This window comes from Gambusia affinis, linkage group LG13 (assembly GCF_019740435.1).
Source record: "Gambusia affinis linkage group LG13, SWU_Gaff_1.0, whole genome shotgun sequence".
NCBI lineage: Eukaryota > Metazoa > Chordata > Actinopteri > Cyprinodontiformes > Poeciliidae > Gambusia > Gambusia affinis.
In genome coordinates, this window is record NC_057880.1 from 19,860,769 (window position 1) to 19,876,634 (window position 15,866).

At 39.8% G+C, this 15,866-nt stretch overlaps 1 protein-coding gene across 1 annotated transcript in view; it reads left to right on the forward strand.

Annotated features, from left to right (window-relative positions):
• The first annotated feature begins 2,810 nt into the window (after positions 1-2,810).
• The window catches only part of jag1b (jagged canonical Notch ligand 1b), a 36,769-nt gene continuing 23,713 nt past the window's right edge, over positions 2,811-15,866 (forward strand). Inside the window, exons 1-3 of the mRNA XM_044136225.1 lie at positions 2,811-3,405; positions 3,564-3,869; positions 12,955-13,006. Of these exons, the coding sequence (XP_043992160.1) occupies positions 3,346-3,405; positions 3,564-3,869; positions 12,955-13,006 (418 nt within the window). The 5' untranslated portion in view covers positions 2,811-3,345. The remainder of the gene's footprint in view (positions 3,406-3,563; positions 3,870-12,954; positions 13,007-15,866) is intronic.

Below are 15,866 nucleotides of genomic sequence, written 5' to 3' on the forward strand. Positions count from 1 at the left end.
TACCTCAGCTGTTTAGTTTCATAGCATAAATCCCAATAACTACATTCAGAGTTGCCTTTGTAATTTGAAAAATATGAAAAAGTTCAAGTACAAATACTTTTCCAAGGCACTGTATATTCTGATTAGCAACTGATTTACAATGTGTGCTCTTGACATTGTTGACATTCCAACAATCAAAGCATTTTTAGCAGGAAAAATATGCTTCAAATTTGCAGACGTTTAAGATGTTTCAGTAGAATTTCACAATCTTCTTCCAAGGCTTGTCTAAAAATGCCATGCTTTCAGTACTTGCCCTTGGCTCACTGCTGGCCTTGATGCAAGCTTTCTTTTCACTCCACATGATTTAGCGAGTTGCCTTTACTAATCAGAGTGTGAAAGCTAACATCGGATCTGTCCACCTTTCAGGCAGACATAAATCTTTACGAAGAAAAAATTTCTGGAAAAGCTGTGGTGAAGTCCAATAGAACAAGAGCTACATGCAGTAAGAACAGAGGCATGCTTGAAAAATACATTTAATTTTTGTTTAGGCTTGTGGCTGTGGAGATTTATGCACGTCAACATGACTTCGGGTCATATGAGTCTTCACACTTTATTGTGCCAGCACTGTGATGCTAGAAATTCTTAAAGCTACCATCCAGGTGTGTGTTTTTTTTTTATCATTCCTGGCAATACAAACAGTTTGTTAATCAAATATGGATTTCCACTGCAAGAGTTCACAAAAAATAAAAGTAGACTGTGGCAAAAAGAAAATATCCAGTTCTGACTTTTATTTTTGGTTTGATGACATCACAAAAGACACAAAGATCGAGCAGATTATCTGATATTTGTAAAAGCTGCTTTAGACAGCTTTAGACAGCAGGTACAGAGATATGTACCTGTGGAAGCTCAGGGAGGCTGAGTTTTATCTCGATTGCATACATAAGCAACTTTATGATGGATTTTGATTGTAAAGAGAGTTTGGAAAAGTTTAAATAGAGAAGTGGTTTTCTGACTTACAACTATGACCCACTTTTTTGGGACCATCATCATTCCAAGATTAAATTTTAGAGACAATTCTAATGCATCATGATGGCCCTTTTGCAAAAGTTATAGATGATTATGAGGGTTTTCTTCTATCATTGACTACATAGTACTAGTCTTTGTTTTTAATTTTTTTTAGCTGGGGATCCAAATGTGCAAAGTGGGGCTTAAAATGTGACATCAGAAGAGTGTCGGTCACTGCTTGGCTAGGGTGTTGCATCACAAAAGTGACTCTCACTCTTCTTTACTTCTCTGCCCACAGACTTCTCTGTTTTTTCTTTTCTTTTTTGAGTCAAAAAAAAGCCCCAGATTGAGGAGACTGCTCAACATAGCCTCCATGTCCTTCACTGTTGTGTTTGTACAGCATATAGATCTCGTTGCGCTACGTTTCGGACTCTGGGGTCGACCACTATATGTCGACCACACTCACTAGACTTGTAATGGAAAACCACCAGAACTGTGTAAATGAGCCGAGTCGAGCCACGCTTTAGAGGTGCTAGTGGAAAAGGGCCATAAGTCTCTTTATGTCAGTGGCGGATTTAATAGCGGCAATATGGTTTACTACCCAGCAAGGCATGACCTAGGGAACACCTGGAATAAAGTCGTCAGTTTGATACACCCCAACAATTTTTTGTTGCTTCTTTTCAATGTCAGTTCCACAGTGAATAGAATGTTAGTAATGTAAAAATAATGCTAGACAAAGTAATTGGGTATTAAAGCTGAAATTTTAATTTCGCTTAAATATAATTGTTTTTTTTACATGTTTCTTAACGTGGAACTAAACCTAATGTAAAAACATAATGCCTAGACATATTTCGGGAAATTCCATCAAAGTGGGCAGTGCTAAGAGACAGGGGCGTGGCCAAGTGTGGGGAGGAGGAGCAGAGGGAGTTAAGCAGGGGTGTGGTCAAGGACAGGGAAAGTGACAGCTAGCTTGAAACATGAAGAGCGACCAGAGCCACCTGGTAGTTTCGCCACAGATCATTCTTTTAAGGTGAAGGATTCTTTCCGTCGTCACCAAAGGTGAAGGTAGGCTTTGTGGAGCCCAGCGGGTTTAAACCTTATCAGTTCAAGCTCAAGGCACTGACTCAGCCAGTCCCGTAGCTAGCACAATGCTAATTAAATTAAAAGACTATGCTGACTATAGGTAACAAAATGCTAACCTGAAAATGTTATCAATTAATGCCTACAATTCCAACAACAATTACTGTGTCTGAGTGAGATGGTTTTATACCTGATGCAGGGTTGTGACGTAGACATCGACTAAGCTGTACATTTGTTATCAATAGGAAGATTTAACTGGAGTAGCTAACCTCTAACCCAGACACATCAAAACAAAATGATATGAAAATGTCACGTTTTGCACAGTAACATAAAGAAAGCACCATTAAAGTGCAGTTTATACAGTTAATCTGCAAATAAAATGTTCATTTGGGATTTAGCTAATCTTTAAAAAACTTCATTGATTGTTATTGAAAATACAATTTGTCAATCCAATTTATTATGGAAATAACTTATAAAGTTAAGTAAAATGATAGAAAATATATATATATATTTAAGAATATACTTTCACTGGTTTGCTTAATATCAACCAAAATCACTGTTAAAATCACATTTTCAGTTGTTCTCTACACAAAGTATCTTGGTGAAAGCATATTTATTTCTACTTTTCTTATAAGTATATATATATATAATTACCTCCCAGTCAAGCACCACCACCGCCACCTGCACCCTGATAGTGCTTTAAGCCCCAATCAAAAGTTTGCAGCTCTGCTCAGCCCTATGTGATGTCACCACCAGAGACATGTACCTGTGGAAGCTCAGGGAGGCTGGGTTTTATCTCGATTAAAACCGTTTACAGCGAATTTGCTAAACAGCGAGGTTGTATATTGTCCTGTAGGCGGTAACTGCATCTAAAGTGATTGTGCTGTTTTTTACAGAAAGTGTGAGAAGCAGCTTTAAGGTTGAGGGGCGGTGCTGTGTGCTAGCTTGCCTCATTATTATGGAGGCAACTCCCCTCCTGAACTTGTGTAGCTAGAGCTCAGACTCGGACCAGCAGTCAGTGAGTCAGTCTGCAGTGGGATCGGCCGCCGCATGGCTTCTGTGTAAACTTTCCTCAGCAACAAGTGGAGACGAAGAGCAGACGCTCCGGAGTGTTTGACGGACCTACCAGGAAAGAAACCACAGCTCTTCTATGAATCTGGAACCTGTGCTCCGCTAAGCAAACTGCTGTTTCCCCCCATTCGTGCATGTTCAAACCAGAGGAGAGCTCTGGTGCCGTGGGTCGGCCGGACGACTAGTACAAACGAGTGGCAAACAGCAGGCATGATTTTGAGACGCAGCTCCGCGGTTGCTACCTTCTTCCTGCTCTGCTTTCTTGTGGAGGTATGTGGATCTGTTGGTCGGGGAGCAGCGGGAAAGGTCACACGGTTCGGCTGAGTGGATGCACCGCTGTGTTCTGTGTGCTAGCTCGACATGCAGTCGTGCTTCCAGGAGAGGTTCGGGTCTGCACGCTGAATAACCACTCTTCTGTCTCCCAACAGGTGTCGCAGGGATCGGGACAATTCGAGCTGCAGATCTTGTCGATGCACAACGCGAACGGAGAGTTGCCCAACGGCATGTGTTGCGATGGTGCACGGAGCGCCGCGGATCGAAAGTGCGCACGGAGCGAGTGCGACACGTTTTTCAAAGTTTGTCTGAAGGAATACCAGTCCAGGGTTTCCGCTGCGGGGCCCTGCAGCTTCGGAATGGGATCTACGCCTGTCCTCGGAGGGAATACGTTTTCTTTCAGGAGTCCTGTCAGGAATGACAAATCCAGGATAGTTTTGCCCTTCAGCTTTGCCTGGCCGGTGAGTGGAGGCTTCAATAATCATTTAAGAAATAATAAAAAAACACATTTCCTGATTTCCATCCCCAAATAAAACGTTTAGAGAAGTGAAAATAGGTGTTCGGAAGGCAGATGTATGTCCTTACATCACCTTCACGGAGGCCGGGACGAAACATATGAAAACTTTGTGACTTTTTGTGTCTCATTCGTTCCTGGGAAGCCCAGGAAAGTTTGAATTTACAGAGGACAAGTTTGAAAACCTACCAGAAGTAAACACATTTTATGTATGAAAGAAAATTCATATAAAAGGCCAAACTCTATGGAACAAAAAAACTCGATGAAAAAAAAAACAAAAACTTTAATGCACACTTAAACTACTCATAAATGCATCAATGGCTAGTCCTTTTTTCTCATTGTTGCTTGGTAATGCAAAATAAAATAACACATATTAAATGCAAAAACAGGAAAATATGATTTTATAAATAAAAGATGTTAAAAAAATTTAGCATGGACAATATTAACAGGAGCTCGGTACTGCTGTGGTAACTTGTGGGGTCCCAAATTAAATTCTGCTCTGGGCCTCATTCAGACGTGGACCGACTCTGACTTTAACGTCCCCCTCCCCCTTTAAAAAGTGGTTAGAAAAGGCAACAAACAAAGGAAAAGTTTCCCTTTGGAATCCTTCTTTTTTTGACACCCCCTGACCCTGGTCCTGAGATTGTGTGCACTAATTTAGTCCACCAGACCTAGACCTGTCCATCTTAATTGGTTTAGAGTGCTAAAGTACTTTGCATATTGTTAAACTTGGAATTTGGCTTGGGATGACACTTGGTTGCTAATTCAGAAGTATGATTTGAAGTTAATTATAGCTATCTGGCACCCATCAGTTTGAGTAAAGATGAAAGTGGCTCGAGTTATTTCATTCCTGTGTCTTGCTTTGTGTGTGACAGTGTTAAAAGCAGTTGTTAAAATAGAGATTCACAAAAGTTTTACAATATTTCTGCAATCAACTTTGATCTGGTGTCAGATGGTGTAAAATTGAGCATTTATTGAAACCATGCTTTACACATTGACTTATAAGTCAATGTACTGTTCAGATACATGTCAGAAAAAAATCTTGTAATCCTTTCAGTTTGTGTTGGATGCAAAACTACCTCTATCAGAAAACCTGCAGCACATTTTTTTTCTCCACTACACATCATACTCCTTAGATTACAAAAAAATCACTCTGTTAAGAACCCCTATTGGTGCTGTCTTACCTTTATTTGATCTTGTTTGCATAATCTTAACAGATAACAGTTGACATGAACAGTTTAAATCACAGATTTCCTCTCCTCTGCCTCCTCTGGTTGCTTCTCAAGTTGCAGCAACTCTAGAGTAGAAAGAAAAGAAAAAACTTTTTGGTTTCTTTGGGTCACACATCTCGTCTTCTTTTGGTAAATAAACGACCCTGACAAGCGGGAGTGCTGGAGCTTTGTGAGAGAGATGATTTGCCATGCTGGAGCACATTTCCATGAAGTGAAAAAAAAAAAAAGGGACCGTGCACAGACTGACTGGCCCCAGAGCTTGGCCCACAAACTCCTCCACTGTGCCTGATAGCTGAAAGGCACAGTCTGCTGGTATGTGTGTGTGTCCAATTACATCAAGGCTATTTTTACCTCTATCGTGATGGAAGTTCTTCTTGTAATATCCAGCATTATTCATGCTGACTTGTTGTTTCCATCAATCATGATTGGTTTTTGTCTTTGATATCTGATGTAGACCCTATCAGATCTTGTCAAAAAAAGAAAAGGACATTTATGTTGGCTTGTGGGAATTTGATGCTTTGTGCATTTTATTTGTGCTCTACTTAGATCTTGGCGTCTTGCATATTTTTTAAACGACAAGGGTTTCTGTTTACATTTCCATTCTGGCAGCATTAAGTCTGCGTTAACCTTGCAACAGCACTAGAGCAGAGATGGACAACAAACTTGGTGCCTCGTGAAGTTTGAGGACTCTTGCTACTCTTTCAGTTTCATACATACTAAAAAAAAGCAACATTTTTTTGCCATACTATGAAATAAGAACATCTGGATTGCTTGGGCCACTGTTCCAATGCAAAGGGCTTTGACGCAGACAGCCCTTGAATTGGTAAAGACCAGATTCTCTCATCCTTCACTTCAAGAGCTTTACTCCAGTGCACACTAACAATTGTCAGGTTAGGTATGATATCACTCTTTGTCCTTTTCATCAGTTGATTGGCTGTTGTGGACAGATGGTAGTGTGGTGCAATTGGGCTTGTTGGGTCCTGAGAGTTCATGAAGCCCTCTCCCCCACCCCTCTTCGTCCCTTCAACCTCTCTTGTGAGCTGCATGAAGTTGGCCTCTTGTCCAGACCAAGGGCTTTGTTTAAATCACGCTCGGTTGGACTGCAGGCATTTCATCGCTTTAACCTTGCCACCCACGGTAACTGCTGCACTTAATGAGGCTACACACATGTCCTTAGATCAGGTAGGGCAAGAACCAGGCGTCCAGTTGAACTGGATGATGTTGGGTGGACCTCTTTAACATAAGCGAACCGCTATTTCTGAGACTTGTGCTGGGTTCAGGGTGTCTGCTTGGGGCTTTTATTCCACAAGAGAATTGGGGTCCCAGCTCCACTGGCCCTCATGGTGTATCAAGTAGAGACAATAGGGTGCCCTCTGTGACTACAGTGAGGATTACAGAACATAATGGAGGTAGCGCAGCTGTAAAGCCAGCGCAGGGCAAGCAACAGGAAGCAGTTGTCGTAGACTCAGCAATGATGAAGACCACATCTCTCTGGCTTCATCAGCATATTTGGTCACCTAGAAAAAAGTGAGAAGAATTTTTACATTTATCTTTTGTTTGGAAGTCAGTAATTGAGTGAAGACTGAACTCTTGACATCTCAGATTGCATTTTGATTTTTCTTCATGTTAGGCCAGAACTAGTATTGAGAAGCAGTGAGTTTGGGGAAAAAATGTCTGGTTTCACGTTGCTTAAGACTATCTGTTAAATCTTTTCTATATCTTGAAGTAATTTCTTTAAGGAAAAATTGGAGCAATTTCTTGAGTGACCCAAGTTTTCCTGGGTCACTAATTGCTGTGCACTGCTGGTCAGCTGATTGAAAGGAGGCTCCTAGACTTACAAGGAAGACAAATGTGGCTGGTTGAAACTATTTGCAGTTGCAAAAACACAGAAAATCATGGTGTAGAAACAAAAGATTTAACATTCCTATTAAGGTGTAATTTTAAGCTACAGCTGGCAAACCCCAAATTGCATCTCCCTCAACTGGAATAGGTAGCCTAATTAGGTAACTAGTCAATACCAGCTTGTTATACTTGGGCTAAGATCGACAAAAAGCTCCACATAGACTACTACATATGCATAAATTAATTGGCCAAAGATCAGAATCATATTTTTCGTTTATCAGATCTGAGTGGAATATGCAGAAAAATCATATTTTTGTTGTTTGGTTTTGTTTTAATATTACCACACCAAAGAACTTCCATCATTTTCTATCTGTATCAAGCAAAACTGCCATTGCACTATTAATTGTCCAGTCTTGGCATCAACTACCATCATCCACTTGAATACACTTTTAAAAATAAGATTACATGATTGTTGGAAGATATGCGTTGAAGATTAAATTGAGATTCTTTTAGGATTCTGGTGTAAAAACAATTACTATATATATGTAACTTAAAATATTTACACCGCTATTTACCCTGATGAGTGCTAAAGTGATAAAGCTATTGTAGAATTTTGCATCATATTCAAAACAAAAAATATTGTGCTGTGCACTGCTGGTCAGCCGATTGAAAGAAGGCTCCTGTATTATTATTTAAGTAGTAGCACAAATAAAATTTATGTTTTACATCTTTTGTAAATACTGTAACTTTATTTTTAGTTCTGGTACCGTGAGAACTCCATAATGTTTTTTTGTACTTTAACTATCTAATCCATTTAAATCAAATGACGTAATTCAATTTTTCTTCCATCTTCCCCTTCATGCACAGTGTTTGTAGTGTTACTCTGAGCTGGGAAATGTTAATATCCCTGTGATTGATTTTTGTTGATGAGCCAAAGCGGTCTGAAAACACGAAGGTGTGTCGAAGAACAATAGGCGGCTCAGCCTGAAGGATAATTGCTGTTGGCTCCTATGGGAGTAATGACATGTTTGTTTTATGTAGTCTTCTCTGATGTGGCAGTTAAATGCAGATTAGTCAAGTGAAAGAGGGAAAAGAATGTCTCTCTTGTACCTCACCCTGTTCTGCTTTCTTTTTCCCCCACCTTTTTAAAATTTGCACTTGCAGTGCTTTTTCCTGTGACATTGCATAATGGCTTCTGATGCTTCACTGCTTATCAGACTTGTTTTGAAGTTGAACAGAAGCATGGCATCACATGCATTCTGAAGCACATTTAATCAGGGTAACCTGTGCTTTGTTTGCATTTCCGTTAATGGAGGCTGACCCGTGCCAAAAAGCGATCCCTCGCTGTCTTTAAGCTTGTTTAGTTAAATGCACAACATGTCTTTCATCTCTTGTCTGGGGTTTGTGTTTTGATCTTGTTTGCCTTGTGAAAAAAAGTCTGTTTGCGGTGCCTTTGTTTATGTTGGCAGAAGGTGAGATTCCTTGCAGTTGAGATTCCGGTGTATCCTGTACCTTCATGGAATATTTAATGAGCTGTTATTTAGATGGTGTATTTTCTCAGGGTCATGTTGGGATGGGAATATTTACAATGTTTGCCTTCATTTTGGCTACATTAGAGTTGTCATTTTATATCTCAGACTGCCACATAGGTGTTGTATAGACCATCTCGCTTCTCTTTGGCTAGAGCTGCTAAAGAAATCTGATACAAAGGGTCAACATCTCTTTGACTTGTTTTGTTTGCATTTCCTTTATTCTGATTGCAGACCTTTGTTTATCTCCAACTTTTTTCAACCAAGACTAAGCTCTTCTTTTAGATCTTATTTTAAGCTTGAAGTTAGGCTTGGGCTGAATAACTTTTTGACAGAGTGTATTAGAATTTTTAAAAAAGAAAATTCAATTAAACCTTTCCTTCCATTCTTTGTTTTATGGTTTAAATCCTCTCAGAGAGATGCCAGGGTGAGTGAAGTCTTCTTCTGCTGTTGCTGTGCACTGCTGACCATGTCGTTTCAAAAAGCGATACACTTGCAAAGACAAATTTGGCAGTTTAGGAAAAGATGCGGTAACAAAACAGGCAGCCATAGTGTATAAACATAACAAATTTGTATTTCCTTTGTTTTAATTGAAGACAGAGATGTTGTCTCAGATCTAATATTTCTGTTTTTCTTTTATGAGCAGTTGCTTTCATATAAAGTTGAGCTAAATCACAATACCAGTATTGAGATTTAGAAAGTTTCAGAATGGTAACATTTCCACTGCGCATTTCCAAAATAAGATTACTGGGATGACTTAGGTTTTCTCTGCCTGTTGCCTGTGCACTGCCAGTGAGCTGGCTTAAAGAAGGCCACAACAAAAAACTCCTCCTTTGGAAATATTTCTAGTCACAAAACACAGTCATAATGTGCAAACTAAAGGAGTTTGCATTTCCGTCCTGCAGATTGACAACCTCAGTTCATTTTTCAACCTTTAGCTTTTGCTTGTTTTTCCAAGACACATGGCTCTCCTTATTTTGTTATATTTCTTAGTAATAGAAATCAGATGGGTTAATTTTTTACAGTGGAGGACAGGGGGAGTGTGTTAGAAAATTCCCCTACTGAGAGGATTTAGTTGTGTTCTTTGGCAAGTGAGTGGTTTCAACTGGAAGGATCTTTATCGCCTGAGTTGGTTGTCTCTAGGACAGTGCCTGCTCAGCCAGGAAAGATAAGAAGACGTATGGCCACACTTACTGCACTTGGGTGTGTGTGTTTATATATGTGTGTGTTGGAAAGAGGGAGTGTGTTCTCTGTAGTTCAAAGAGAAGCGGTGAGTCAGCTGGAAGCCTGGGAAAAGTGAACCTGGCAGTGGCAAGACGGTTTCAAGCTGATAAGAGCAGAGGAGTTATGGAGTGTTCGTGAATGAGGAGTGGGGCTGTGTTTTACTCTCTGCAACTGTTTTTTTTTGTTTTATTTTGTATTGTCTGTCTGAAATGGTGACCTGTTGGGCTAACTGAATTCAAAATAACATCAAAGATGTTTTAATCATTTTTAGGGCTAAGACTAATGTATAATCTGCCTTGTTGGGATTAACGTGCTTCAATGGCCTCCATGTCAAGGCAAGCCCAGGCCATGCAAGATCTGGGTGTGGTTTTGTCTTTTGTGAATGTGCCTTACAGGTATTAAGATCTGAGGCGCCCTGTGGATTAATGTGCCAATTTTTTTTTGTCTTTTTCAACTTATGACAAACAGAGCAGGGTTTCCATCCTGCCAGTCATTGACGCAGTATGACGTTTCATAGTGCTGGAGGTGTACTAGGTTTGTTGATGTTTTCTCTTGGCAGAAATCCAACTAAGGTTGTTGTGTTTATAGCACAACAGTTAGGGAAATGCTTCTGGAATGTGAAAAAACAGAATGTACAGATCGCTAAAGAATTATCCAACTGAGATGGGCTTTGGTATAATGGAGCAATTTACCAAGGTTTTAAAATTGTGCTCTGATTTTTGCATCTTACCATTTTTTTTTTTTTGGCTTAAATTTCTTTTTAATAAAATACCTGTGAAAATACAGAAGGATCTACAACATAAATTGTCTTTCAACTTACCGGTATCTATTAAACTAGAATTTTAAAGTTCAGGAATGTTTAGACCATATAATATTTTATGATTTTCAAATTTAAGCAGTTTCTGATGCCAACAAAGTATTGAAAATTTCCCGTTTTGTTTTTGCGAATTGTATGCAGGTAATTGAGTTAAAGTTTGAGTTAACTTCAGTTTGAGAGTTTTAGAGTTTCAACAAATTCTTTAACATGTAGAACTTTGAGATTTGTTTGAATATAAAATTCATTACAAGTAAAATATAGTTCAATCTCTTTAAAAACTGTAAATTCAGCTTTGGTTTAGCACCAATAGAATGTGCTAGCTGCTAGCTGATAACTGTTAACGTTTAAGCATTGTTTGAGCTAACCGTTGTTAGTCGGTTACATTAGCATTGAGGAAGCCGGGAGCATCAGACACATTTGTAGGTTTTGTGTTGTAGTACTTCTGGCACCCAGTAAAAAAAGAAACAGTGATAAATGATTTGTGTGCACTGCAAGAAGATCAAGACTAGCTAACTGTTAGCTGCTAGCAATACTAAAGTTAGCATCTGTTTCAAGAAAGTTACGTCATAAAACAAATGAAAATGAAATATTATGGCCGTCTAACTTGAAGTGGAAAACATTAGACTGAACAAAGATTCTTTTAAAATTATCGGAGATTTGCTAAACCAAACAAAAAGACTGTTTAACATGCCTTTGTTTACTTATGTCTTAAATTTGAGTGCAAATATTATGAAATTGTGGTATTTTTACTTAAGGCTGTCAGAATGCCATAGTGACCCACACCTAAAGTGGAGTGGAAATCAGTTTTCCCAAATGCTAAATTGCAAAAAAGTACACTTGAATTCCTAATGAATAAATGCCTTGTGTGGTCAGTGAAATTGCATTAGAGTTCCCATTTTTAGGATGAGATCACTGCTTGTATCGAGCTGCTGTCACATGCGTGGGAGTTATTTCTGTTAGTCATTCCTAGCCCAAAGAGGTTTCAAAATGTCATGCAGTAAAATAGCTTGTAATGATGTTTTTGAGTGCTCTTGTTTAAGCTTGAAATTTAATCTGCCAGCAACTAGCACGCTAAAAAGCTAAAGTTCCTTTGCTGGGTTTTTAGGTGTTGGACACTGTGGAGGGAGGTGGGGAATGCCAAAGCTTTAACTTGATACTTGCCAGAACACTTTTTGTTCTGACTGCTAGAATAACTCGCTGCAGGTTTCAACAATGTAGAGGATGATTAGGGATCACATTACCACTGACTCGGTGCAGTGTTAAGCAACTGCAAGCAGTTATGAATCAAGACTTACAGTAAAGTTTTGATGAGTGTTGCATTTCAAATAATGGTTGTCCTGATTGCAGGGAAATACTGGCAAGGAATCAAACGAATGTCTCCTGGTAAAATGGAAAGTTGAATGCCTGAGAACAAGGTGAAGGCAAAGTGAGAAAAAAAATCCACTGGAGTGACTCATGCTCCTTGCGTTCTTTGTGTGGAAAGTGAGCAGGGGTTTTCCTTTGGAGCAGGTTTGTTTACCATGAAGTCATCGCAACAAAGACGGCCTTACTGACACTTCAGAATTTTTTTAATGCCTCCATGCAGCGCTGCAAGGAGCTGTGCAAGTACAAGTGACACTTATGTCTAGTAGTGGATGCTCGAGCACCACAAGTGGATTTCATTTTCTCTCACTTTGCCAATGCTTTCATTCTCTCATAACTGTTGTGCATGCTCGGGTGAATGTGTAAACTGATATTGGTGTGAGCTTGATCAACTCTGGATTGGACAAAAGGTGTTTTTGGGAAATTGAAATGTAGATGGGCCTTTCAGAGTTGGACACATCACTTTTTTGTGCTTTGTGCTGGGTACTTGAAAAGATTCAGAACTCTGTCATAAATTACTTAAGTTAGTATAAAATAAAAATGTTTTCTTAGAATGAGGATGTGCATGTTTTTCTATGAACTTCTAGATGATCTTTGGTGTTTTTCAGCTTGCCCATTGGCCCATACTTTTCTAATCATAGGGAGACCTCTGCACCACCTCAGGCTTATCTGTTAATCAGATCAGCAGGAAAATTGTTGTGAGTTGACAGAATTTTCTGGTGGAGGCTTTGTTGGCCATTCTAGAGAAAAGAGGTGGATGAAATGTCAATGGGAGGATGGGTAAGTCTTTCGAAAATGGGGAAAGTTCTCCAAACGTTGGAAGTATTAAAACATCTAAAACCAATGGGGTGACACTTTTGTGATTATTCAGGCCCAGCAGTGAATGAAAAGACTTGGATAGCGGAGGGTTGGGGCCAACAAATTCAAACTTGCAAATAAATATGCATGTCCTAATTATTTTTATTTATTTTTTTGTTGTGCTGATTTTCACTGACACTTCTTATCTCTCTCTCTCCTCTTCCTCAGAGGTCCTATACTTTGATAGTGGAGGCCTGGGACTTCAACAATGAAACCGGTGGTGAGTATTTCTTTCCATCTGACATCTACGTCCTGCCCTATTTTCTCTTTACTGTCTTTTGGCTGTCCTTGTGGTAGCACCTGGGAGACATTATGTTGAAGGTCAGGGAAGGAAGTTTATCCTTCCCATACCCCACTGCCCTTTTCCTCAAAATCCACAGGCTGTTTTTTTTTTTTAAGTGTGCTGACAGGTGCTTGTGAGGTGCAGGAAGAAGAGATAGTGAGGCAGAGGAGGGGAGCCTCACTGCCCACACCGGCCTATAAAAATGTTTTTATATGGCCGATGACTGATGGCAGGTGCTGCCAACTGAGGTCGGGGTCATGCTGTCTCGCTATCACTGAGGCGTAAAACACACGAGTTCATCCAGGACGTGCAGCCCGGCCTGCAGTCTCCATGCAGGGGTCCGTGGCCTCTGAACTGTACCTTCTCGCAGATTAAAGTTCCTGCTGGTGCAGGTGAGCTCGGAGCGCACTCACTGGGAGGACTTGGTGCGCTATTCAAAGACTCTGCACGTTTTTCTCATGAGTGTGTGAATAACATGGTGGTAACACAAGGCAGAAATCTAAATCCTGGCCTCTGTTCGGACTCCTGCTGGTTGGTGGTCAGGTTGGAGATGGTGTGGTGACCTGAATTGAGGGCAGGGCCTCAACTGAAGTGTGTTGTCTAAGCTCGACGAGGTTTCAGTCTTTTCTGCTGCATTTGCCGCTCCCCGGAGAACTATTAGGACGCTAGTGTGAAAAGCCCGCTGAATGCGCTCTCACTGTTGGTTTAACTTTTTTATAGTTGGCAGGGTAGCTCACAACTCTGCTGCATTCATGTATGTGGCTGAGCTTGATAGATTTCTTAATTTAAATGACAACTTTTAAGAAATCCTAATAGTCAGTTCTTTTGAGCTAAACTTGGTGTCTGTCAGTTGTGGCACATGCCCGATCTGTAAATACTGACATCCTTTTTTTAAATCTGAGTAACTTTAAAGATCTCGGTTTTATGACCAATATGCTCAGAGATTTTGTAATTTAGTAATACCAGCCATGCTAAATGTGACATTTACTAATTTACGATGTTAATATTAATCTGATTGATGCATCTCAATTCAAATGGGACATTAAAATTGTCCATAATTCTTTCTTAAAAATGTTTTCAAATTAGAAAAAAAACATTTTAATTAGGAAGCACTGGAAGTACTTCTCTTGCTGGAGCACAGAGAAACAGGGCACTGCCGCTTCTTTATCTGTTGCTGATCACTAAGTAAAAAGAAACAATTCTGAGAAACCTTCATCACAACACATGCAGATAGTCATGGTGTAGAAACTAAAGGAGTGCCACCCATCACTCTGGTGAAGCTCACAGTAGGCAAATATGCACAACAGGTGTTGGGGAGACTGAACATGCTACCTGGGCAGAACGAATCACCAACTAATTAACTGGCTAACAACAGCAGGAAAAATGTTTTTGAACAGTATGCACTTGAATATTAATTCAACACCCAAGTTTCTCAAGATCAAAATGCCAATGCAGAAATGTTGCATATTTTGCACCCGTAATAAGTATGTTTTAGTAGCCATAGAAGTAATAGTTTGTTTAAAATTTGATGTGAAGCTGGCATATCAAGGTCATCAAACTGTCTCATGACAAACTGATGCTTAATGTACTGTGATGCTCATTTTTAAATTCTTTCATCACTCCAATGTGTTAGAACAGGAGTTGTTTTTAGATAACATTGAAAGCTTCAAAAATGTTTCAGTGCCAGAATGATTTTTTATTTTTTTTATGGAGCTGGTGTGATTTATATTGGGCCCCACGGCAGGCAGCAGGTAACACGGCTCTGCTACTCCTGACACCGCAGGCCAGCAAGCGGTAGAGAAATGCCACACAACTCCGCTCTGGATTCCACGGTACTGCGAAATGTTGCCGGGCACTGCAATTTTAGAATCCAACCGCTGCAGTGTGGTAAATAAATAACAGCTCACGCACACACACTCGGCGTTGCATCACACTACAGAGGGAGCGAGTCACCTCACGGTCAGCCACCTCTGCTCTCGTGTGAGCCACAGTAAATAATGACTGACATCTTTTTCATTCTCTCCCAGGTGGAAGATTAGACATCAGGTAGTGAGTCGAGTGCTGCATGTGAGGCAGAACGAGTAGCATTTCATGTGTGGAGCTTGTAAGCAGATGGCGTCACGTCTAAAGATTGGGTCCAGTATGTTTGCTCAGTTCGAGTGTGTTTGCTCTGTGTGTGAAGCTCATTACTCCTGGCACAGTCGGCCCATAAAACTTTCTCTGTGTCTGAGAAGATTCTGGGTTTTTTCATGATCTTGAGTAAAATACAGCTGTATTATGATATCACAGCATTAATGTACAGTTTTAAAACAAAAATATAAGCCATCTAATCACCTTGAACTTAAAAGAAAACAACAAAAAAATACCCACTGCTCCAGAAATGATCATATATTGATTTAATACAGTTTTATTAATGTTTTATAACATAACTTATCATTCTAAGTGTGATTATATAGAATAAACAACCACTAAAACTGCCAATTGTTTCTAAATCGGAGTGATTGGTTGCACTTCAGTTGTGGTTTTTTGGTTGTTTTTTTTACACCCTTACTGTCCTGATGAACAAGTCTCCAAGTAGATACATTTGTTTTCATGCACAGAAAGAAGCATTTGTTTATCATCCAGCTGAGTGGTGGTGCTCAACAACTTGTGTGGAAGGGGAAGCGCAGCTTTACTAACAGCTCTTTCTCTGTCTTCTTGCTAAATAGTGAATCGAGTTGCAAAGAAAATTTGTCCAATTTCTAGAATGGTGAAATTCAGAGATGTAATGAGTTACTGCCTCATTGACAGGAAATAC